The sequence below is a fragment of the Sus scrofa genome, chromosome 10, assembly GCF_054392235.1.
Source record: "Sus scrofa isolate SSC_HxYL_T2T_F1_AM1 chromosome 10, Sscrofa_HxYL_maternal_Yorkshire_Landrace_v2.0, whole genome shotgun sequence".
Classification (NCBI taxonomy): domain Eukaryota; kingdom Metazoa; phylum Chordata; class Mammalia; order Artiodactyla; family Suidae; genus Sus; species Sus scrofa.
Window position 1 is genome coordinate 71,405,479 of NC_139392.1, and position 24,503 is coordinate 71,429,981.

A 24,503-nucleotide genomic window follows, 5' to 3' on the forward strand; every position below is an offset into this window, starting at 1 on the left:
GGAAGAGAATAGGCTTCATCTCAGTAACCTCTCTCATTTTTGAACTTTGTGAGTCAGGAATTCTCGTTATCAGTAGACAGTTTATGGTTCTGTGTCTAAAGAAACCAACAAAGCAGAGGTCAGCAATTCATTTTCTTTCCTTTTTTTTTTTTGTTTTTTCAGGGCTGCACCCACGGCATATGGAGGTATCCAGGCTAGGGGTCTAATCAGAGCCATAGCCACCGGCCCACGCCAGAGCTATAGCAACTCGGGATCCAAGCCGCATCTGCAACCTACACCACAGCTGACGGCAATGCTAGATCCTTAACCCACTGAGGGAGGCCAGGTATCGAACCCAAAACCTCATGGTTCCCAGTCGGATTTGTTAACCACTGAGCCACGATGGGAACTCCAGGCAATTCGTTTTCTTAGACAAATCCAGATGTCTTCACAGGAACAAAGTTAATTTTGCTAAACTGTGGAAAGAGATAACAGCATGAGAAAAAGAAGAATCATCTCCCCCAGCCAAAACTAGCAGATGACCCAAGACAGAACTCTTTCCTCCCAGTTCTTGGCCTCAGAAGTCTATCCTGTTTTCTTTTTTTCCCAAAAGTATGGGCCTCACCATTTTGGCAGGGGAGTGCCTGTCTATCCCATGGAAGGTCATTAGGAAACAACTGAAGTCCGGCGTGCCCTTGACTTAGCATAGTCTTATATATATATGAGGAGTCCTAGGCATGAATCCTAGACATTTGAAGTCTTGAGTGTTTTGGATGGGATACAGCTTTGTCTCGAATCAGGATAACCTTGGGTACTATGAGAAATTGATCTGGCCCAAGAGCGTTGCTTTGGGCTTCGTGTAGTTTTCCTACAGAAAGAGATGACTCATTTGGGATCCAAGATGCTAGGCCTCAATAGGCTTATGACTCTTACCTCTTTGCCTTTAAAAGAACAAGTACAAGGAGTTCCCCTTCGTGGCTAAGTGGTTAACGAATCTGACTAGCAACCGTGAGGTTGCAGGTTCAATCCCTGGCCTTGCTCAGTGGGTTGAGGATCTGGCGTTGCTGTGAGCTGTGGGGGGGGGGGAGTTCCCTTGTGGCTCAGCGTGTTAAGGATCCAGTGTTGTTGCACCTGCGGTGTAGGTCACCACGGCAGTGCAGATTTGATCCTTGGCCCAGGAACTTCCTCATGCGCAGGTGTGGGGGAACAAAAAAGATCCTGGAAACAGACGTGATTGAAACAGTACAGTGCAGCATGAAAAAAGAGAACTTTTTAAATGCAAAAAAAAAAAAAAGTTAAAGGGAGAGGGCGATGTTTTGTGTGTAAATAATCAACATCAATTGGAAAACACCAGAAACTGAAGAACAGAAGCATAGATTAATTCAGTGAACTAAAGTTTCCTATAAGCAAAGAATACACATTTGAAGTGAGAGTTCTGAGGATAGAGGAACATGATCCCACCTGAGCTAGACATCAGGTGCAATTTGCATTTTGGAGCTAAATGATGGGGAATAAGCATATTAAGAGGGAGACAAGGAATGTACCTGCCAGGACAAATGTTATAGAAGTTCAGCTAATCGTATTGAAGGAACCCGAGAGATCAAGGGTAGGTTTCTGGACTCATGAAAATGACTGCCAGCCCTTCCTGGCTGAAGACTGCTTGAGGCAGAATGACCCAGAAAGTCCATATGGTACCAAAGGCAAACAGTGAATTAGATATGTCATTTTCTAACCGCATAAATTCACACTCCTGGAAGGAAGGAGTTGAATTGCAAGGTGCTTGGTGGAAGGTGACTTTGAAAAATGCGAGAACTCTGGAGGCTAAACCATGCTACTATTTAATAGTAACCATCTTCCGGTGGGAGAATTGAAGGTGAAGGTTATTTGTGTTTCTCTGTCTACAATGGATGTATCTTCTATAATGAAATTTACTTTGAGAGTGTGTATTTCACAGATTCCCCAGAATGAAAGTCCTGTGGCTCCTGTAAGCTCCACAGTTCATAGTCACAGCTCAGACTGTAAAATAGTCAAAGGTTAACTTATTGTTGCAAATATTCAAGACCATTGCCCAAACTCAAGGTGGCGGGTTTTTTTTTTTTTAAACTGCTTAATTATTTAAACCTGGAAACGGGTCTCAAAATTTCTGTGTAATTAAAAGCTACATCTAATTCTTAGCAAAGGACATTTCCAATCTTAGTTCATTCAGAAGGCAACAAGATTGCACACAATTGTGTGCCTGTGTTACGCTCTTCTCATTCCAGCTTTTTAAGAACAGAAACTCGGTGTCTTCCCTGAGGCTTGACTTGACCCTGTGGCAGCGTGATTGAGTTTAAAATACCAACACTTGTGACAATCAGGGACCTGACGTTCTTTTCGGGATACAGTTGTGCTTTCTGGTAAATTTTCTACAGTGCTGTTCCTGCTATAGGAAAGCCTCTAGGAAGATTAGGAATTCCCTAGCATATGTATTGGTGTAGAAAAACTCTTCTTTCCTTTGTGAATTTTGCTGGATCAACAACAACAAAATCAAAATGCATTTTTTATGCCCCATGCATTTTCCATTCAGTTCATAACAATGCAAGTCATCTATGTATTAATTTATGTTATGATACCCCAGTTAGGGTACATGTGCTCTATTCTCCCGTATTTCCTAGCCTTTATGTCATGAAGATTTCTTAGCCCAGAAATGAAAGGCACGAGGAAGAGGAGAGGAAAAGAGGAAGGGAGGGGAGGGGAGGAAGAGCAGGGCAGAAAAGTAAGGAAGATTTTCTTAAGAATGCCTTTCATTTGCATGAGATTTCACACAATAACCCCTCCCTCCACACACACACTCAAAGATGTAGCTTGGAATGCAGTGATAGAATTTAATGTTTAAGAAACCTGGAAGGGTGTATTTCTTCATGAACTTATTAAAAACCTAATTCTCTTAGTATAGGAAATTAAAAAGTATCTTTTCTTCCCAAGCTTCCATCACTTTATTTATAAAAAGAGTTTGGACTAAATTGTGCTGTCAGTCAACCAAGCTTTGCCATGTCTCTATAATTACAACGATAACAATTCACATTGTTACTTATTTTTGTGACTTTATTTGGAAGAGTAGTTTCTCAGTTGGAGAAGCAGTTCAGAGTCATTTTTGAGCTCCGTTAAACTCACTGCTTAGGGCTGTGATTACTTTCACGTCCCAATTAAATGGGCCAGTCTCTCCTGCGTTTAGTTTAGGAAGTCTCAAGCCCTTAAGAGCACTTTGGTGTTAGGGTTGATGAGCCTGATTTGATTTTGGGTGGCCAACAATATTTATTATCTATGAATCTCCCTGTGGTATGGGATGTACCTTCTGCAGCAGGGTAAGGAAAAGATTTGTGAAATGAAAAAGAGAGAGGGAGATAGGCGTTTCATCTTTGAGAGAATGTTTCATCTGAAACAGAAGCACACGAAACATCTCATGTGCCTGTTACTATAGAACCCAAAAGCCCTCTCCAGCTGTTTACACTTCGGATGCAAAATGGCAATTTGACATAGACTCACAGTGTGATGTGAGCATCTGCGTAAAAAGGCTACATGTGGAGCATGCCCAGTGCGGTGCGCGCGTCCTCCGCCCTCCCCCTCCAGATCTCTGAAGATAAGGCTTGAACTTTGCACTTGCAAATGTCACTGCATACGTTTTGCACTAGGTGGTTTTGTTTTTTTTTTTTCCAAAGGTTCTCTGACAGCTGATTTCTTTTAACTATCCAAGAGCAGGGATGCGAATCGGGTAATAATAAGATGCATTAAGTTTAGGACGAGTTGATGCCGGTCTTTCAATGCACTTGAAGTGTTCCTTCTTTTGAAAGCAATCGAGTGTGTGTTTCCCCTCCCCACTGGCATGAGAAAATCAGCATCTCCTTGGATCGGAGTCCTCCGGGGTAGGAAGTGAAAGCCCCGGAGGCAGAAAGGGCCGGAGAAGAGGGGGGTTTTGCCCAGAGCATGGATGGGAACCGAGAAGGGGTTCCGCAGGGCTCAGCGCGCACTGAGGATCGGTGCCCGGGGCTGCAGCTGCGGACGAGAAAGGCGCTGTCTGGCTAATGAAGGCCACCTGGATCAGGCTTCTGAAACGCGCCAAGGGAGGAAGGCTGAAGAATTCGGATATCTGTGTAAGCTCCCGGGCTTTGGTGGAGGGGAGACGGTATTTGGTCGCCGTCCCTGCCGCTGGTGCAGTCAGGGCTGTCTGGGGCTCGTGTGATTAGTAATAGGATCCTGATGGCTGGAGAGGGCGCGGGGGAGCATCCTCTAACCTGAGCTCCTTTTCCTCCACTGTGATTTATGGCCATGGGCACCCTCCCGGGCAGGTGTTGGCAGGAGACAGCGTTAAGGAGGTATCTATTTAAAGGAATGGAATGCGGTTGCTTACAGGTTGAGGGAAGCTCCCTGCTTCTTATAGCTTCTTACAGTTTTGTCAGAGAAGGTATCAGGTGAATACCCAGGTGCGACAAGGATGCTTCGGAGGAAAGTGGGAGTCATCTGTGACAGTGACATTCAAAGAGTTCAAGTTTATAAGTCGTTCCACTCGCCCTTACCGTGTATGATGAGCCTGGCTTCTTTCTAATTGTAAATTCTCACTGTATGGTGTAGCCTGATCTTGAAGCTATCCTTGAAACCCGTCTCTGCCCTGCACTGCACTGCACCACGGAGCTGGTTGAATGATTAAAAAAAAAAAAAAAGAAGAAGAAGAAGAACTTGTTCTGGCTTCTAGAAAGGCTCCTAACTAGAACCTAAGATTTGGGAAGGAATGGCCCTCCCGAAGGCACAGCTCTCCTGGTGAGTGGGCGCAAAAGCAGAGCTCGGTTTGGGCAGCTGGTCAGCCTCGCACTGGATTATTTTCTCCTTCTTTTCAGGAATGGAGAGCCCAACCCAGGAAGCTAAGGCTCCCCCCACCTCACCACCCCCCTGTTGGTGAGACTTTGCCAGGGCAAACATCAGAAATGGAATCGCTTTTAAAATGTCCATTCTTCCTCTGCAGGGTTCGGCAGACTCCTACACCAGCCGTCCATCTGATTCAGATGTTTCTTTGGAAGAAGATCGGGAGGCAGTGCGTAGAGAAGCAGAGCGACAGGCCCAGGCCCAGTTGGAAAAAGCAAAGGTAAAACCCTGCCTTCTGCCACACCGGGCTCTTTGCCAGGTGTGCTGGGTCCGTGATGGACCACCTGCGGAAGTCCCTCCTGAAGTCTACCTTGGGTCTCTTCCCGTAGTTGATTGTCTGGCTGTAAAGAGATACCAACAATGGAGTGGATTTTCTTCCCCCGGTAGAAAAAGGCAGTGTGATGTATAAGAGTGATCTTGCCTTTTACGTTGTTTCATAATCCAAGAAACTTGTGTCCCTGGGTGGATGGTTTATTTAGACACATGCAAAGGATCCCTGGGTGTCCAAAGAGGAGAATGCTGCTTCTACTACCAAAATGATTTTACTTCCTTTTTTTGAAGGAAACCATTTCTCTGTTTAGAAGAACAAACTTTCTTTGAGCTCCTGTTTATTTTCGTAGGCTTGTTGAACAATCTTTCCCCCCAGTTTTACTCTGTAGGTGTTTTATAATGATATTTCTCTTCTATTTAAAAAAAAATGGGTTGTGTTATGCTTTTGAAAAATAAAAGAAGAAAGGATTTTCTTAGTGAAAAATCGTCCTCTCCTAGGAGGACTTTCTTCTCGGTCTCGTAATATAAGATGCACGTATGTGGAAGGAAGGCTGGAAATCAGATAGAAAACATACAAATACAGAATTTAGCTGTACTGATTGTAAGGATCTGCATTCTTTCTTCCACGAAGTCATTCACATAGCAGCTGTTTCTAAAGCGTTGTTCATGTTCACAGTGCCTTGGTTTGTGTGCAACTCGGTGACTTTTAAATGAACATACTTTAACATGGCCATGGGTTTTCTTTTGAAAAAAAAAAAATGACTGCTTTGAAAAAAGGAGTAAGCGCTGTGTTGATCTTGCTAAAAAATAAAATCAAGGGTAACTAGAATACTTCTGCTGGCTGCTTCATCTCTGAGATGAGTAAAATCCCTGTGTGTTGCTATGGGAATCGTGGCTTGGAGATTGTGGTTTGAATGCATGGACAGCCCTTATGTAATATTCATGACCTCTAGCCCAGCTGCCATCGTGGTTTGCAGAGGAGCTGCCAGGAGACCTTGACTTTAAAAAAAAGGCATTGAAACAATGTTCTCCCCTCAGTGGGCAGGGAGGTCGTCTCCAGGTGTGACCCAGTCTTGACTGCAAGACAGCTTATCAAGGGCGGGAGCAGGGAACTGATAGAGCAAGGTGTGGTCCAGTTGCCGTCAACAAACCTGCTCTACCCATAGGAACCATTTAAAACATTAGGATGCGACAAATGGAGACGTGAACAGACGCTAAGTGAGATAAGGACAGACACTTTATGATTCCACTGATACAGGTATCTAAAGTAGTCAAACTCACCGAAGCGGAGAGTAGGATGGTGGTTGCCAAGGACTGGATGAGAAGGAAGAGAGAAGCTGCTGTTCCACAGATAGAAAGTTGCAGTTATCAGGTGAACACATTCTAGAGAGCTTTTGTACAGTGCTGTACCTGTAGTTAACCATCCTGTCCTGTGAGCTTAAAAATTGTGAAAAGGGTAACTTCCTTATTACATGTTCTTACTACCAAAAAAAAAAAAAAAATCAAGAAGTTGAAATTAAAGAACGAAAATAGGACTAGTGAAGTTAATTGCCCCAACTCTGCAGTGTAACTAACTCATCCATGTTGCAATTTAGAGCCTGGATTCCACATTCTGTATTTTGCACCAGGGTGCAGAGAAAAGTCAAGAAAAAAACAATAACAGTTTGTACTCCAGAAATAAGAGGGTTTTGTTTGCACTACATTATTCATGTGATTTTTCACATACCAAAATTAAAAGAGTTTTCTCAGGTTCACGCGTGTCTTGTAGGTTTGCTTCTCATAAACCCCAAAGCCTTTAGTTATCTGAGTGGTGCATTTTTGTCGATCACAGCTGAAAGTCCTGGGTTCAGTGCCACAGCTGCATAGAACTTTTAAATATCCTTCAACTTAGCATGGATCATAATATTGCTTCTAAATCAAACCATAATTCTTGTTACTTGTCATACAGACTAAAAAGGTGAGAGTTACAGGTAAAGTAGGAGATGAAAAAAAAGGAAGAGGATTTAAAACAAAGACCAAATCATTGAAGAGCTATATCCTGTGTTGAATGAAAATAGCTTTGCATCCCTTTTTCTTCTTTCAAATTAGATCAATCGCTTACATCTTTGATGTATTCAAATGAGTTACACTAGGGTGAGTGAGAATCGGAGTAAGTGCTGAAAGAAGATACAAACCAGTGGGATTGGAGCTTACTTTTTGTTAAAATCAGGATTTGGTAGGTCTGATTTCTTCATTCTGCTATCTTTGAAAAAGGAATACCAAAAGAGGGACTGTAGATGGGTCATTCCAATGGGTCATTCTTTAGGCTACTGTAGTCTGTTTTCCTCTGCCAGTATATCATCATGCCTTTGTGGGACCTATTTCAGAAAGAAAGCTTGAAAGATTCAAAAATATAGGAAATCATTGTTTTTAAGATAGTTCAAAACACTTTGCCCATCCATTCTGAAAGACTCAAACATCTCCTACATTTCTTCTGTAACCATTACCGCAGCCCTCAAACAGATAGCCTTTGTCAGTAGATGTTTAATTCGCCACCGCTACAGATCATGTGCCCTGAGTGTGTGCAAATGCCTGGAATAAACCTCAGCAGTGCTCTCAGATCCTGGCACTGTGTAAATATGAAATATATTCTCCATTAACTGCCTTAAGAATACGCCTGTGAAATAAGGTGATTGGCAAGTAGGGAAACGAGAGAAAATATCTTTGGAAATTCAGTGACCTACAAAAGGTTATATAAGCAGCACACTGTGCTTGCCATAAAACCCAGCACTTGTCACTTAGCACTTTATTATGGCTTCTCTTAAACGAGTAAACTCTACAGCGAAGAGATGATAGATTTATTCTGAGGCAAATAACTGACATGACCTTGTTTTTTAACCTGATGTTTTCTGAATCTGGATGCACAATTTGCTCTTGTTCAGTTTGACTGTGCTTTGCAAAGCCTGCCCTGTTTAAGCTAGTGCTCTTTGATGCTGCCCTTAAAGACAGATAATAGAGGAATTTAATGTGTTCACACGTTGACCTTTTTTAATAGAATGGCTTTGTTGAGATACCATTCACTTATTTGAAGTGTACAGTTCAGTGGTTTTTAGAATATTTAGGTGTTCCCATCATGGCTCAGTGAGTTAAGAAACTGATGTTGTCTCTTTGAGGATCCCAGAGGATTTTTTGATCCCTCGCCTCACTCAGTGGGTTAAGGATCCGGCATTGCCACAAGCTGTGGCATGGGTTATAGATGCAGCGTGGATCTGGCATTGCTATTGCTATGGCTGTGGCATAGGCCTGCAGCTGCAGCTCCAACTCAACCCCTAGCCTGAAAACTTCCATATACCAGAGATGCAGGCATAAAAAAGAAAAAATATATATTTAGAGTAGTGCATCTATCATTACAATCAACTTTAGAACATTTTCATTGTCCCCCAAGGAAATCCCATGTTTTGAATTAGCAGTCATGTCCCATTCTACCCAGCCCCCTCAGCCCTAGGCAACCACTATTCAACTTTCTGTCTGTATGGATTTGTCTCTTCTGGTCCCTGCATATAAATGATACCATGCAATAGGAGGTCTGCTGTGATTGGCTACTTCCACTTATGTAATATTTTCAGTGTTCATCCATGTTATAGCCTGTATCCATACATTCATTCCTTTTCCTTGTTGAGTAATATTCCATTATATGTATATATCACGTTTTATTTTTCTTTTGTCTCTTGGTGGACCTTTGGGTTGTTTCCATCTTTTAGCTGTTGTGAATAATGTTGTTAGGCCCATTCATGTATAGATTTTTGCCTGGACATTGCTGGGTCATAAGGTCATCTTTTTTTCAATTGAAAGCATTTTCTTTTCCCTTTTACTCCCCCCAAATAATCCTTCCTGCTCTACATGCAGAGACTCTTTGAGTTGGGAAATGTGGAGGTGAAAGGCTTTGGAGCAGAGATGAAACAGGCTCAGTGAGGTATTCTTAGTAGAATGGATTAACATCACATTTTAAGGTGATTGTTCTCTTATCAGTAAAGATCTCCTATATTAAAGGAAGTGTGTTAGTCACCGTTGGTGAGTAGGGGAGGCACTGCAAGGCCAGAGCCACAAGAAACAGGCAGATCTTTTGCTGCAGAAACTTCTATTATTTAGAGGGGAAAGTTGTGGCCTTCAATCATGCTCATCAGAGGTAGAGAAGTATTTTAGGGAAGCAGAGAGGTCTCCAGAGAAACAGACTGCCCCCTGCTGGTAGAACAGAAAATCTTTCTTGGAGGTGGTGATGGCTTAAAACTCTGCCTTCCAGGATGGACAGATGCAGTTTTGCTTGTAAAGTAGAAGGTTTGGAGTGGAGAGGGAAGGCTTGATGAGGAATATGAGCAATGGCCTGGCAGCCAGAAAACATGGAAGCTTCCAGAGGAAGGTTCCTTATTTGATTTTGCCAACTTGAAGATTCCTTTATTCTAGCTTCATGTTTAATTAATAGTTTGGCTGGGTATAGTAATCATGTATGAAAAGCATTTTCTTGCAGAGTTTTAAACATTTTTTTTTTTTTTGTATTCTTCAAGCATCCAGAACTGCTGTTAGGATTGCCAGTGTCATTCTGTCTTTGTGATTTCTGTATAATATTCTCTAATATTTTGAGAACTGTTCTTCCTTTGGTAAATTTTTGCCTTAGTGTGAGTCTTCTTATTTATTACGCACAGCTTTCCATATGAACATTCATTGTGAAGGACCAGTCACTTCAATTTTGGAAAATATGTTATTTGTCTAGTTATCTGTTTAATTTTTTTTTTTTTATCATACCTTTGTCTTTCCTTTTCCTGGTTCTCGAGTTTGTCCGATGTCTCATTAGAGTTTTCTTCTCTACTCATTTTTTTCCTCAGTGTTCTCTCTTCTTGTCCTACTAGCTGAGTTTTCCCCACTTTTCTCTTAATCTACATATTGAAATTTTTATTTTTGAAAATTTTAATTCCCAAGAGCTTTCCTCTCCTTTCCCTTCTTATAGCTTCTTATTCTTACTCCACAGCTATAATATTTTCTCTTAAATATCTTACGATGTTATTGTTTTAAGTTTTCTCTTCTGTCACTGTTTTTGAAACATTTTAATTTGGATTTATTTTTATATCTGGAGATTTTCTTCGGAGGCTTGATGTTGGGTTCGTAATTAAGAGCAACACATTGTAAAGCTAACTGGAAGCTTTAACTATGACAGTAAAGCTTTTTTTTTTTTTTTTTTTTTTTGTCTTTTTGCCATTTCTAGAGCCGCTCCCGCGGCATATGGAGGTTCCCAGGCTAGGGGTCGAATCGGAGCTGTAGCCTCTGGCCTACGCCAGAGCCACAGCAACGAGGGATCCGAGCCGCGGCTGCAACCTACACCACAGCTCACGGCAACGCCGGATCGTTAACCCACTGAGCAAGGGCAGGGACCGAACCCGCAACCTCATGGTTCCTAGTCGGATTCGTTAACCACTGCGCCACGACGGGAACTCCCAGTAAAGCTTTTTTAAATTTTGTTGGAGTTAGTTGATTTACAAAGTTGTATTAATTTCAGGTGTACAGAAAAGTAAATCAGTTACACATATTCATATGTCTGTTCTTTTCCCATATAGGTTATTACAGGGTATTGAGTAGAGTTCCCTGTGCCATACAGCAGGTTCTTGTTACTTATCTATTTTATATATCATAGTGTGTATATGAAAATCCCAACCCCCTAATTTATCCCTCCCCCAGGGTTGCCCCTTTGGTAATCAAAAGTTTGGTTTCAAAATCTTTGTGTCTGTTTCTGTTTTGCGAATAAGTTCTTTGTATTGTTTTTATTAAATTCTACATATAAGTGATCTCATATGATAGTTGTCTTTCTCTCTCTGACCGACTTCACTTAGTACGATCATCTTGAGGTCTATCTATGCTGCTGAAAATGGCATTTCTTCATTCATTCTATGGCTGAGAAATATTCCATTCCATCCACATCTTCTGTATCCATTCCTCTGTTGGTGGACATTTAGGTTGTCTCCATGTCTTGGCTATTGTGAATAGTGCTGTGATGAACATAAGGGTACATGAATCTTTTGAAATTATGGTTTTCTCTGGATCCATTTCTCTGGATGTTTATTGATTTTGCAATAACTTTTTTTCTTTTTTTTGTTTTTTTGCTATGCACATGGCATGCGGGAGTTCCTAGGCCAGGGATCGAACCCATGTTACAGCAGTGACAACACTGGATCCTTAACCACTAGGCCACCACGGAACTTCCAACAATTCTTTTTTAGCTGCACACATAGCATGCAGAGATAATGTGGTCCAAGGAGCAAATCCATGTCACAGCAGTAACCAGAGCCACAGCAGTGACAATGCCAGATGCTTAACATGCTGTGCCACCAGGGAACTCCACCATGTGGTCGTGCTACATTTAGTTTCTTTTTTTTTTTTTTTTTTTTTTGTCTTTTTTAGGGCCGCCCCGCGGCATATGGAGGTTCCCAGGCTAGGGGTCGAATCGGAGCTGTAGCCACTGGCCTATGCCAGAACCACAACAACTTGGGATCCAAGCCACGTCTTCAACCTACACCACAGCCCACGGCAATGCCATCCCCAACCCACTGAGCAAGGCCAGGGATTGAACCTGCAACCTCATGGTTCCCAGTCAGATTCGTTAACCACTGTGCCACGACAGGAACTCCTACATTTAGTTTCTTAAGGAACCTCCATACTGTTCTCCATGATAGTAAAGCTTCTTAATCACTGGTCTTTGACCAGGTACTGGGTGGTGGCTTTTCTTTTAGTCTGATCAGTTTCCCCAAAGGAGTCCCCAGTCTCTGGATACTTGAGTTCTCACTATTCTTTCTACTCTGTTAATTGCCACTGTCTATTTGCTGTACTCTAGATTTTTGTCTACACCCATCTCATTTTTTTGTTATTTATATCTATGGGTTTATACTTTAAAAAAAAATACTTGCAGGAAGAAACATTTATTCAATTGACCATGTTTGACTCCCCATACTTATGAATAAACATACTATAAAAAAAAAAAGAAAAAATGTTTCTCCTCTTGCCTTAATCCGTAAATGTCTTCAACAGTGGGAGAATCCTATTCCTGTTGGAAATATTCCCCTATCTGGACTGGTCAGAAGCAAAAAGAAACAGGAATGTGTTTATTCACCTTCAACCTGAAGATAATTTTCTATTTTAAAAAATGTTAAACATTTTTTCTTAATTTTTTTTAGGAGAATTGCGTGGCAGGTAGGAGAGAAGTAGGGTATATGCCTATGTCACATCCTTTTTTTTTTTTGTACAAGGTAAAGTCCAAAGAGCATGTGGCAGGTATTAAACTAGATGGCTATGCATAGGGAAAAAAAACCCATTTAATTGGTAGAAAAGAAAGTTCACAAGAGAGGTCTCAACAGCAAAAACATTAAGTATGGGAGACATTCTTCAGAAAATATTTTAGGTCAAAATTACTTTGCCCTTGTTGATTTTAATGCTGTCCTTTAATTTTTGCTTTGAAAAACTGTCAGTTCACTTTGCTCCTAGCCCTGATCTTCCCAATAGAGCTTTCTAGAAAAGGGGCAAAATATGTCCAACTTCTGACATCCTGAGTTAGTTTATTGTTCAAATACTTATGAGCTTAGGTTGCATTTTTTTTCTACCTGTAAGAAATAAAAAGTGCATGAAAGACCCATGGACCTGTTAGGCTTCTGCATAACTAAATACGACAGGATAGTACAGTCTCATACACTGGTTATTCATTCCACTCATCTCAAATGTTAGTTGACAATAATAGCAATCACACAATAATGACAACACTTACTGCGTGATTACTGTTCATCATAGACCATTTGAAAGGGGAGTTTCCGTGGTGGCTCAGTGGGTTATAAACCCAACTAGTATTCAAGAGAATGTAGATTTGATTACCGGCCTTGATTAGTGGGTTAGGGATCTGGTGTTGCCATGGGCTGTGGTGTAGATTGCAGATGTGACTTGGATCCTGCGTTGCTGTGGCTGTGGTGTAGGCCTGCAGCTGTAGCTCTGATTGAACCCCTGGCTTGGGAACTTCTATATGGTGCAGGTATTCCCATAAAGGAAAAAAAAAAAAAAAATGACAGAAAAGGAAGCGAGGGCTAAGGTTGGTGTATTTAAGGCTAGCACCAGCAGGAATGGAGAATTGGGATGGGAGGAAGACGGGATGTTCTGAGTTGATTGGCCTCTTATTAAGTGTGCCCTAGACTTCTCTCTCTGAGCCTCACCTTGTTTTTCTTCTCTACTAAGTCAACTTTGTCTGGCAGGTCCTGGCTATAACACAAGCCTGTTTTTACTATTTCTTGGGTTGTTTCTTTTCAATCTCTTCCACTGCTTCCCTCCACCAAAGTGTGGAAGTTCATTCAACCCAATGCACTGACCTTGACCCTCTGGCTTCTATCACTGGAGATGTACCTTTGGTTTTCAAACAGGTCGATACCTCAGGAGCTGCTGCAGAGGCAGAGGGCTTCCCAGCAGATTGTGCTCTGGTGCATTCTTCCTGGAGTCAGCCAAAGCAACTCTCTCCATTTTTTTTTTAAACCTACTGAGACTTCTGTGGAAGTTTAACTTTGAATATAGAGATTTGCCTCTGTAATGAGTTTTAAACCACTGCCATCTTTCCTTTTACCCTCTCATCCCTCTCACAGCTTCCTCCATCACTTTTAAGTCTCCGCCTCTGCCCCTGACCTCTCCCCTGGTGGTATCGCACATCTGTCCTTTTTGGCCTCTGTCAGTTCTGCCATTTAAAATGGAGCTCCCCTGAGATCCTGCTGTAGAGCACAGGGAACTCTTTCTAATCACTTGTGATGGAACATGATGGAGGATGATGTGAGAAAGAAGAATTTATATATAGGTATGACTGGGTCACTTTACAGCAGAAATTGACAGAAGATTGTAAATCAACTGTAATAAAAATGAAATGGAGCTCCCCGTTTTTCGCTTCAAACTCTTCTCTGCATTTTCTTATTTCTGTCAGTGTTATTTTCATCCTCCCAAGCTCAAAGCCTGATTAGTCAATGGGTCAGCAGGTTTTTTTCTGTAAAGGGTCAGAGAGGAGATATCTTAGGTACTGTGGGTCATGTGGTCTCTGTCACAACTACTCAACTCAGGGAAGCCTCGATTTGGATTCTATCTCTGCTGTAGACTGGCTGCTTGACCTTTTGATAAGTTATACGTCACACTCTTGGTTCCAGTGATAACTGCATGAGCTGGGACATGTCAAGTCCAGGGTTCCCAGTCAGGGGATTGGGATGGGCACAGGCAGCTGGAACACACTGCTCCTGCCTTCTAGTTCGGAGTCCAATGGGAAACGTGTATTAGAAGGGATGAAACTCCTGTTTTCATTTCCACTTTAGTTGTGCAAGGTCACCATACATCATTATATATGATTGTCACCAAACTTAGGTTCAGCTGCTTGTTGCTAAAGAATCCAATACTGAGAGACAAGTGTTAGGTAAAAGTAAAGACAGCTTTGAAGTTCTTGCTGTGGTGCAGTGGGTTAATCATCTGGCTTATCTCTTTGGTGATGTCAGTTCAATCCCCAGCCCCGCATAGTAGGTTAAGGATCCTGCACTGCCACTGCTGTGGCAGAGGTCATAGCTGTGGCTCGCTCGGATTCAATCTCTGGCCCAGGAATTTCCATATGCCATGGGTGCTGCTAAAAAAGAGAAAAATAAAAATAAAAATAAATCCAGCTTAATTGAGGAAGCCGACACTCCTGGAGAGAAGGTGGACTCATGTTCCAAAGAACCAACTCCCCACTGCCAGTTGGGGGCAAGAGTTTTCAAAGGGGAGTTTCAGGGGTGCCGAGGTATAAGGAGGGGCCTGCATGCAAAGCAGAACAGTTAGCTCCAGCAGTCATCTTGAAAATTGTTATGCAGTGGTCTTATCAGCATCCCGTTGATTATTTTAAGTGCAGTTAAACTTAAATTCTAGAGTCAGTTTGTTCCCATTTCCCTGAGGCCAGTTCTTGGAACTGTGCAAAATGGAGCAGCTTATGTCCTGGCTACAGTCTGCTCATCATGGAGTTAACTTCTTCTCTCTGGTGTGGGTTTCAGTATGTGCAAAACAGCTCAAACACTATGGCTCAGAATATTATCTATACCCCTTGAGGAGAAACTCAAGATCCTTGACTTTAATAACGAAACTGTTATTATTTTGTCATTTGCCTCTTTTCCTTTGCTTCTGCATTTTCTCTAACTTACTCTCTGGCTAAAGTTTTTCTCCAGACAAGAGGCAAGCAGAGAACAGGACATGGGGTTATGGGGGGAGGGGAGTTCTGTCCTGAGACACCCCATAGCACCCAGCTCCATTACGTGGTCACTACCATATTTGAGTTGTTTCTAACTGGGTGGTGAGTGCTGGGTGGCAGATCTGTACTGTCAGGTCAGTCCAGTGGCTGCTGACCCGAGTGGCATTTGCACTATCACGTGATCTTCACGGTGGCTCACCAGCTGAGTCTGATCGCATCCCCATCCACCCCTGGGACTAAGGCCAGTGTCTTGTCCCCTGCACTTGACTTGGAGCCCCTTGAGAGTAAAGGCAGCCTCTGTGCTTCTTAATCTCACTGTAGCAGATTTCTGCCTCCGTTATCAGGAGTGAGTTAACACAACACTCCCTTGCTCTTCTCACAGGCTCTTTTCTGAGTAACACCTGAGTATTTTAGGAATAAAATTACATATCGTTCCCTGTTTCGTTATGGTTATATTTATCTTGGCAGTCTACCCAGGAGTGAGTTTCAAGTTTCTTATGGGTAAGAGTTACATGTTTGAAAGAGAACTCAATACTCTTTCTAACTCTCTCTTACAGTAGATTTATGGGTTTTATTAATGGAAGTTCTAGGGGGCTGAGATTTGCCCACATTAAAATTGCCCTCTTGTGTAAGAACCCTTATAAGGACTGTTAACAGAATACAGATTTCTGACTGTCTCGAAGCCATAAATGGATTGGGAAAGGATTATTATAAACTTTGCCGCTCAAGCCTTCTTTTTCATAGAGAGCTGTAACTGAACATCTTTGTGGTTATCTTTATAAACACAGCTATAAATACATGATTCTCCGCTTCTTTTTCCCTCTACCAGATATGAACAGGGAACAACACAAAAACCTTTAAGCCCATACAACAGTCAACTTTTGGGAGTTCCTGTTGTGGCTCAGCAGGTTACGCACCCAACTAGCATCCATGAGGACGCACGTTCAGTCCCTGGCCTCCCTCAGTGGATAAAGGATCCACCATTGCCTCCAACTGCAGCACAGGTCACAGATGCGGCTTGGATCCAGTGGTGCCCTGCCTGTGGCACCTGCAGCTTCAATTCAACCCCTAGCCCGGGAACTTCCGTATGTTGCAGGTGTGGCCCTAAAAAGAAAAAGAAAGAGTCAACCTCTTTCTGTCTTGAGTTTTTGCCTCACTGACAGCTAAAGGGAAGGATATTGAAACCTGTGAGAGAGTAGAACTTGTTCAATTAGCAGGCATTTGATGGGTGGTATTGTGCTCTTGAGCGAAGAGCCAGAAGAAGGGCTATCAAAGATTTGTTAGTTGTGGTTTCTCCCTCCAGAAGCTCATGTTCTACTTAAGGATGATGTCGGAACATCTGGGTCACTGAGCACACGGTGATAAGTGACAGACTAACAGCGGGGTGAGACAAATGCTGTAGGAATGGTGAGCAGGTGGACTGCCATACTGCTGGGGTAGGGAGGGCCGGAAGACCAGAAGCAGGGCAGTTGGGATTATAGATGCCCCCCCTGTGAAGTGGGTGTCTCTTTGGGGACAGAGGCTTTGCTAACCAGTGATGTGCTGTTTCTAAATTTATCAAGATTGATTGCTAACTGAGGGGCCCAACAAAGGCTGTTATTTTGGTTTAATTTTGTTTAAATCCCATTTACTTCCAATTTACTTTACACGAATCACACCAAAGTGGTCTTATTTTTGTCCTCTTAGCTATTTGTTAAAGTATCGTTGATTTACAATGTTGTGTTAATTTCAGCTGTATGGCGAAGTGGCTCAGTTATACATATTCCTTGTCATATTCTCTCCCGTTATGGTTTATCTCAGGATATTGAATATAGTTCCTTGTACTATACAGTAGGACCTTGTTGTTTATCCATTCTATATATAATAGTTTGCATCTGCTAATCCCAAACTCCCAGCCCTTCCCTCCCCGCCCCCCCCCCCCCCTTGGCAACCACAAGTCTGTTCTCTATGTCTGTGAGTCTGTTTCTGCTTTGTAGATAGGTTTATTTGGGCTGTATTATGGATTCCACATATTAGTGATATCATGTGGTATTTGTCTGTCTCTTTCTGACATACTTTGCTTAATGTGATAATCTCTAGTTGCATCCACTGTTGCTGCAAATGGTATTATTTCTTTTTTATGGCTGAGTAATATTCCATTGTGTGTGTGTGTATACATACCACATCTTCTTTATCCATTCTTCTATCACTGGACATTTAGGTTGTTTCCATGTCTTGGTTATTGTAAACATTGCTGCAGTGAACAGAGGGGTCCATGTATCCTTTCAAATGATAGTTTTGTCTGGATATATGCCCAGGAGTGGGATTGCTAGATCCTGTGGCAACTCTGTTTTTAGTGTTTTGTATCCTTTTAGCTATTTTGAGGTGTAAGGGTCAGTCATGTTTACTGTGTTCAGGTTGTTGTGTAACATCTCTAGAACTTGTCACCTTGCAAAACTAAAACTCTGTACCTGTTGTTCAAAATCTTTTTGTTCCCCCTCCCTCCAGCCCTTGGCAAACACCATTCTAGTTTCTGTTTCTGGAATTCTGACCACTCAAGATACCTCATCTAAATGAAATCATACAGTCTTTGTTCTTTTGTGACTGATTTCTTTTACTCAGCCTAAGGTCCTCAGGGCTCATCCATGTTGTAGCCTGTGGCAGAATTTTTTTCTTCTTCCTTTTTTAAGTTTTATTGAAGTACAGTTAATTTACATGATTGTGATAATTTCCCCTATAGAATAAAGTGACCCAGTCATACATATACACATACCCACTCTCTCTCAGATTGTTTTCCTTCTTCTTAAAGGCCAAATAATATTCCATTATGTAGATTTACCACATTTTCTTTACTCACTTAATTGTTGATTGACACTTGGGCTCTTCCTGCCTCTTGGCTGCTATTAATAATGCTGTAAAGAATTTTTTTATCTTGCATTTTTTTGTGTTGTTGGTTTTTTTCTTTTTTCTTAGGGCCACGTGCACAGTATATGGAGGTTCCCAGGCTAAGGATCTACTCAGAGCGATAGCAATGCAGGATCCAAGCCATGTCTGCAACCTACATCACAGCTCACTGCAACTGAGATCATTAACCCACTGAGCAAGGCCAGGGATCGAACCCACAACTTCACGGTTCCTAGTCGTATTCATTTCCACTGCGCCACAATGGGAACTACTTGGATTTTTTTTTTTTTTTTTTTAATGAACCTATTAAGCTGTGCCATCAGCAGGTGGTAGCTTATGTTTACATAGTGTCTCGGTGTTGAAATCCCTAGTTGCTTTGCTTGGTCCTTGTGACTTGGTGGAGAAAGGAGGGCAGATATAGTTACCCTAGTCTGTGAATAAGGAAATTGATGGTGGATACTGAAGAGTCTTGCCCAAGCTCATTGAGCTCTTAAGTGGCAGAATTGGGACAAGGCCCCCGGCTTCTCTTTGGTAGCATTCTGTTCTAATGTCCTTTCACCTAATCAGTGAGTCCCTTATAGAAAGATATAAACTAGCAATGCACTAATGCTTGCCTCTTTGTTTCATGCTCTGGAGGGATTAAAGGAATAAAACATTTTTTTCTCCTTAAATAACAAAAGTAAAAAAAAAAAAAAGCATGGCAACTATTAAAACAATTATGAAAAGTAAACACACCATTCTAGCTGTTTTGCTTCCTTTTTTTTTTTGCTGTTGAGTCTTGATACTACAATTAGAGTTTGCAACCAAAAGAGTCACCTTCCCCCCCACATTTTAAGTTAAGTTTATGCTACTTAAAACCCTGATTTGGGTTGAGCACTTTTTTACATTTTAATACCATTTAAACAAACATTTTGAGTGAAAATTTCTTGAATGTAATGAATTATTACAGAAGGAGCTTTCAGGACTTAGTGTGTCCTGTGTTCTTGCTTAAACAGAGATACCAATGGAATGTGCCTAAAAATATTTGACTAGGATCTTCCTATAGAGAAATGGAAAAAGAATCACCCATCTAGGAAATAGGTTGAAGAATGCTGAAGAAATAGAGTTGAGTTCCTGTCGTGGCTCAGCAGTAATAAACCCCACTACTATCCATGACGGTGTAGAGATTTGATCCCCAGCCTCACTCAGTGGGTTAAGGATCCGGTGTTGCCGTGAGGTGTGGTATAGGTCACAGGCGTGGCTCAGATCCCATGTGGCTGTGGCTGTGGCGTAGGCTGGCAGCTCTAGCTCTGATTCAGCTCCTCGCCTGGGAACTTCCATAGACCGAAGGTTCAGTCCTATAAAGACAAAAAAAAAAAAGAGAGATTTTAAGTAGGGCAGGGGAGAGGAGATTGAAATTACAATGAAACTATCCGAAAAGAGATTTCATAAATGTCTCTTCCTAAGGCAAAAAGAAAGATGAAAGGAGCAGCCGAAAAATTTAAGGCAGCCGAAAATGGAAAGTTAGATGTTATAATTGACTGGCGAGAGATGAGAACAGGAAGGCATTGTAAAGAAAAACTAGGAAACTGCCATAGTGATGATTTGAAAGAAACTTTTAGGGCTTAACGTGTTGGTTTATTTTAACTAACTCCTGTCCTGAGGCAGGAAGGTGGATGATATGATTAGCTGTGAAAGCTATTTTTGGTCTGGTGATGCTCTACCAATTGTTCTTTCTACTGATAATTGCAGGATTAACACCCATTGCTTTAAAAAAAAAAAAAAAAAAAAGTCAGTCCTTGAAGATTAAGGCTAATACTGTGGGCCAGGAAGTGTGTTTGGCAGGAGGCAACCAGAAATGTAGGCAGTCACTCATCAATCAAGTTGTCCCTTCTTTCTGCTTTCTAGATGCATTCTCTGGATTTTAAGCAACTTAACTCTTCCTTTTGTCTTCGTAGAGGAACTATGGTCCTCCTTGAATGGTGTGTTTATTGGACCAATCATAACCTCACTTTTGCATCAACCTGCATTCCTTGCAGTCAACGGACAGGGAGTTCCTGTTGTGGTTCAGCAGGTTAAGAACCTGACATAGTGTCCTTGAGGATATAGGTTTTATCCCTGGCCTTGTTCAGTGGGTTAAGGATCTGGCATTGCCCCAAGCTCTGACATTGTTTGCAGATGTGGCTTGGATCTGGCATTGCTGTGGCTGTGGTGTAGGCCAGCAGCTGCAGCTCTGATTTGAATCCTATCCTGGGAACTTCTATATGCTACAGGAGTAGCCCTTAAAAAAGAGTCAAGGGACAAGTTTGTTTACAAGGCAACCCAGTGTCAAACACAATCACACAGATTGAAAGCAGATCTTTGGCATATGCCAAAGTTTTAGTAGTCCGAAGCCTAAAAAAATCGTATAATGGATAGACACAATGACATATAAAAACACTTTGAATAAACAAAAATCTCTGCGTGCTAAATGAATGCATTATTCATTCAACACGCTTGTATTTAGTCACCTTCTTTGTTGTGTGGGTGATGCTAGGGGATATAAAATGATTAAGCCTTGGTCTCTAATTATCAGGAGTTGCATCTAACCACGTGGTAATGTACAATATTGGCTTATTCACCTCCTCACTCTAAAAGAAAAGAGAGAAGTTGTTTGCCCTGAAGCCCAGTTCTCCCAGCTGCAGTGGGCTCTGCACTAAGATTTGTAAACTGCCTTATGATTTGTGTCCATTTGACCACGTGTCTTGCCTCTGAGTTGGCATTTCAGAGCTGGCATTGAGTCAGCCTCTTCTTATCTAGGTGATCAAAACTCAGTTAAAGGGATATTGAAGGTTGGGATCAACCTTAAATATTTCACTTAAGCGTAATACATTAAGAAATGTATAATTCAGCACTAATCTTTTGCTACAAAACCAAGGCCTGTTTGGAGTTCCCTGGTGGCTCAATGGGTTAAGGGTCGGGCATTGTCAATACAGCATCTCAGGTTGCTGCTGTGGCACAGGTTCAATCCCCGGCCCGGGAACGTCCGCTAAAAACAGGAAAAAAAATTTAAGTTAAAAAAAAAAAAAAAAGACGTGTTCTTTGAGCATGAGTTGGCTAATTGAAGTTTCACCTAGACCCAGACATCCCACCTTCAGTAAAGAATTTAGTTTGACATTGCACTTTGACCCTATCTAAAGAGATTTGGGACTGAAAAGAATTTTTAATTTTGAAACACAGTCATGTTTGTACCTCAAAATGATTTGTTCAGTTTCTCCTGAATATCTTTTTACAAAACATGAACCATTTGGTCCCATTATACTTTTGCTAAATGTCTTGCTAAAATGACAAAGCAGGCATTTGGTAAAATGTAATATCTTTATAAAAAACAAGTTTGATTTTTTTTTTCTAAAAATTCATGTGTATGTACAATGTTTTGAAATTAATAAAAGTCACTCTTGCTAACTCTGGTCCAAGAAAAAGTATCCATTTGAGTTAGGGGACCTTATCATCTTAGCTCCTAATGTACTTTTTTCATGTTTCCCTGAAATAGATGCAGTAGTTCTTTGGCTGAAAAAAAAAAAATAATGTTCATTGTAACATCAGTAGGAACCTTTTTTAAAAGGAATTTTTTTTTTTTTTTTTTTTTTTTTTTTTTTTGCTTTTTACAGCCATACCCTCAGCATATGAAAATTCTCAGGCCAGAGGTCCAATTAGAGCTGTAGCTGCCACTCTACACCACAGCCACAGCAACTCTGGATCCAAGCTGCTTCTGCAGCCTACACCACAGCTCACGGCAACACCGCATCCTTGACTCACTCAGTGAGGCCAGGGATGGAACCCTCATCCTCATGGATAGTAGTAGGGTTCATTTCCACTGCACCACAGTGGGAACTCACTAAAGGATTTTTAAAAACTGATTCTCTGTCTTCTCTGGGTCATGAATGCTTTGAATAGATGGTGAAATCGTTGAGCCTTCTCCAGAGAAATAATCGGCTTATATCCACACAGCTTGGCTTATATTTCTGAGGTCTTCACAGACCCCTGAATAAAATCCATGTAACCTAAGGGTTTACAAAGTACAAGAACCCTTATTAAGAATCCCAGTCTCGATAGCCAAGCATGGAAACAACCTAAATGTCCATCAACAGAGGAGTGGATCAAGAAGATATGGTACATATACACAATGGAATATTACTCAGCCATTAAAATGAACGAAATACCAGCATTTTTTGCAACATGGATGCACCTAGAAACTATCACGCTAAGTGAAGTCAGCCATACAATGAGACACCAACATCCAGTGCTTTCACTGACATGTGGAATCTGAAAAAAGGACAGACGGAACTTCTTTGCAGAACAGATGCTGACTCACAGACATTGAAAAACTTATGGTCTCCGGAGGAGACAGTTTGGGGGGTGTGGGGATGTGCTTGGGCTGTGGGATGGAAATCCTGTGAAATCAGATTGTTATGATCATTATACAACTACAGATGTGATGAATTCATTTGAGTAATTAAAAAAAAAAAAAAGAATCTCAGTCTCGGAGTTCCCATCATGGCTTAGCAGTAACGAACCCGACTAGTATCCCTGAGGATGTGGGTTCAATCTCTGGCCTCACTCAGCGGGTTAAGGATCCAGCCTTGCCATGAGCTGTGGTGTGGGTTGCAGGCGCAGCTCGGATCCCATGTTGCTGTGGCTGTGGTGCAGACCGGCAGCTACAGCTCCAGTTTGACCCCTAGCCTGAGACCTTGCATATGCCATGGGTGCAGCCCTAAAAAGACATTTAAAAAAAAAAAAAAGGAATCCCAGTCTCTCTCCAAGTAGAATGACTGATGCCTTAAATACAGTGGGACATTGCCCCACGACTGTGAAGTGTTTTCCTTTCTTCTCAGATACTTGAGATGACCGCATACATTCTTCTTGGAATTCTCTTTCAGCTATAGTGTTTAGTCTAGTGTAGAGGGGGGTTGGGCAGATGTACCCTACTCTAAATACTCTCATGTGCTCTCTAGCCGTAAAGGATGTTCTGGTTTAAACAGTTGTCAATGATGGGCGACTTCAAGGTTGCATTTTGTTTTCAGATGTTCCAATGGCCAGTATGAAGGGGCACAAGACAGAAAGATCCCTTTAAGTTGAGCATATCGTGGGAGCAAATCCTTCTGTGGTAGGGCCCGGGGCGGGGGCGGGTAGTTTGCTGGTCTCTGAATTTCTGACTTGCTTTACTGTTAATGCCTATAAAATATAATGCCTATTCACTCCTCTTTCTTTTTTTTTATTTTTTTTTATTCAAGTATAGTTGATAGGCAGTGTTTTGCGGGTTTCTTGGGTTTTTTTTTTTTTTTTTTTTTGCTTTTCAGGGCTGCACCCGAGGCGTATGGAGGTTCCCAGGCTAGGGCTTGAGCCAGAGCTGTAGCTGCTGGCCTACACCATAGCAATGCCAGATCCAAGCCACCTCTGCAACCTGCACCACAACTCACAGCAACTCCAGATCCTTAACCCACTGAGCAAGGCCAGGGATCAGACTCATGACCTCATGATCACTAGTCAGGTTCATTACTGCTGAGCCACACTGGGAACTCCTGTCTGTAGGATTTAGATAACCAGGAGGCTGATTAGCTGGGTAGAGGGCACCCTACCTCCAGGTTACTGAACGGTAAGGCTCTGATTGTTCCTTTTCCCTTGAGTTTGACAGAAATCTCCATCTCACAGTCTTCTTGGAAAAATAAATAAAAGAGTAAGTGCTCAGAACTTTTTCCTGCCCAAAGACTTAGGATTCATTGAGAGGTTCCCTTTCATTTGGTAGCCATGCATTTTAGTCTGGCTTGCTCTCTCCCACCAACAACCTCCCCCGCCCTGCAACCACCCGTGTCCTCACTTGTCACCTCCCGCCCCCAAACAACCTGTCCTTGCTTCTTGCAGCCCTTATCACACCATATTGGGTTCTGCGTTTCTCTTCATTAACGTGGAAACTGGGAGCAGCTTGGACTGATACCTCCCCTGTTGACATTTTGCCATTTGACGAAATGCGAAGTGTTAACAGAGTAGGGGTGGAATAAATATTTTTGGACCAAATGAATCACATGATCTGCTGAATATTAGCACATACGTGAACGGAACCCTGAACCTTTGGATGTAATCACATTTTGCCACCTGTGTCTTGCCACTTAACTCTTTGATGAGGCTGTGACCTCAGAGAGAGGGATCAGGTTCATTTCTGTCTCCTTCCATGTAGTATAAAGGGTGATAGGAATGGAGTTCCCATCGTGGCACAGCG

The 24,503-nt window shown here is 41.9% G+C and overlaps 1 protein-coding gene across 11 annotated transcripts in view; it reads left to right on the forward strand.

Annotated features, from left to right (window-relative positions):
• Window positions 1-24,503, forward strand: part of CACNB2 (calcium voltage-gated channel auxiliary subunit beta 2) — a 455,426-nt gene that overhangs the window by 290,130 nt on the left and 140,793 nt on the right. For 8 of the 11 annotated variants that reach the window (XM_084980209.1, XM_084980211.1, XM_084980210.1 and 5 more), the window contains one exon: window positions 4,976-5,095. In XM_084980209.1, coding sequence (XP_084836335.1) covers window positions 4,976-5,095 — 120 coding nt within the window. The other 3 variants (XM_021064821.2, XM_084980212.1, XM_021064824.2) reach the window with 3 other exon arrangements.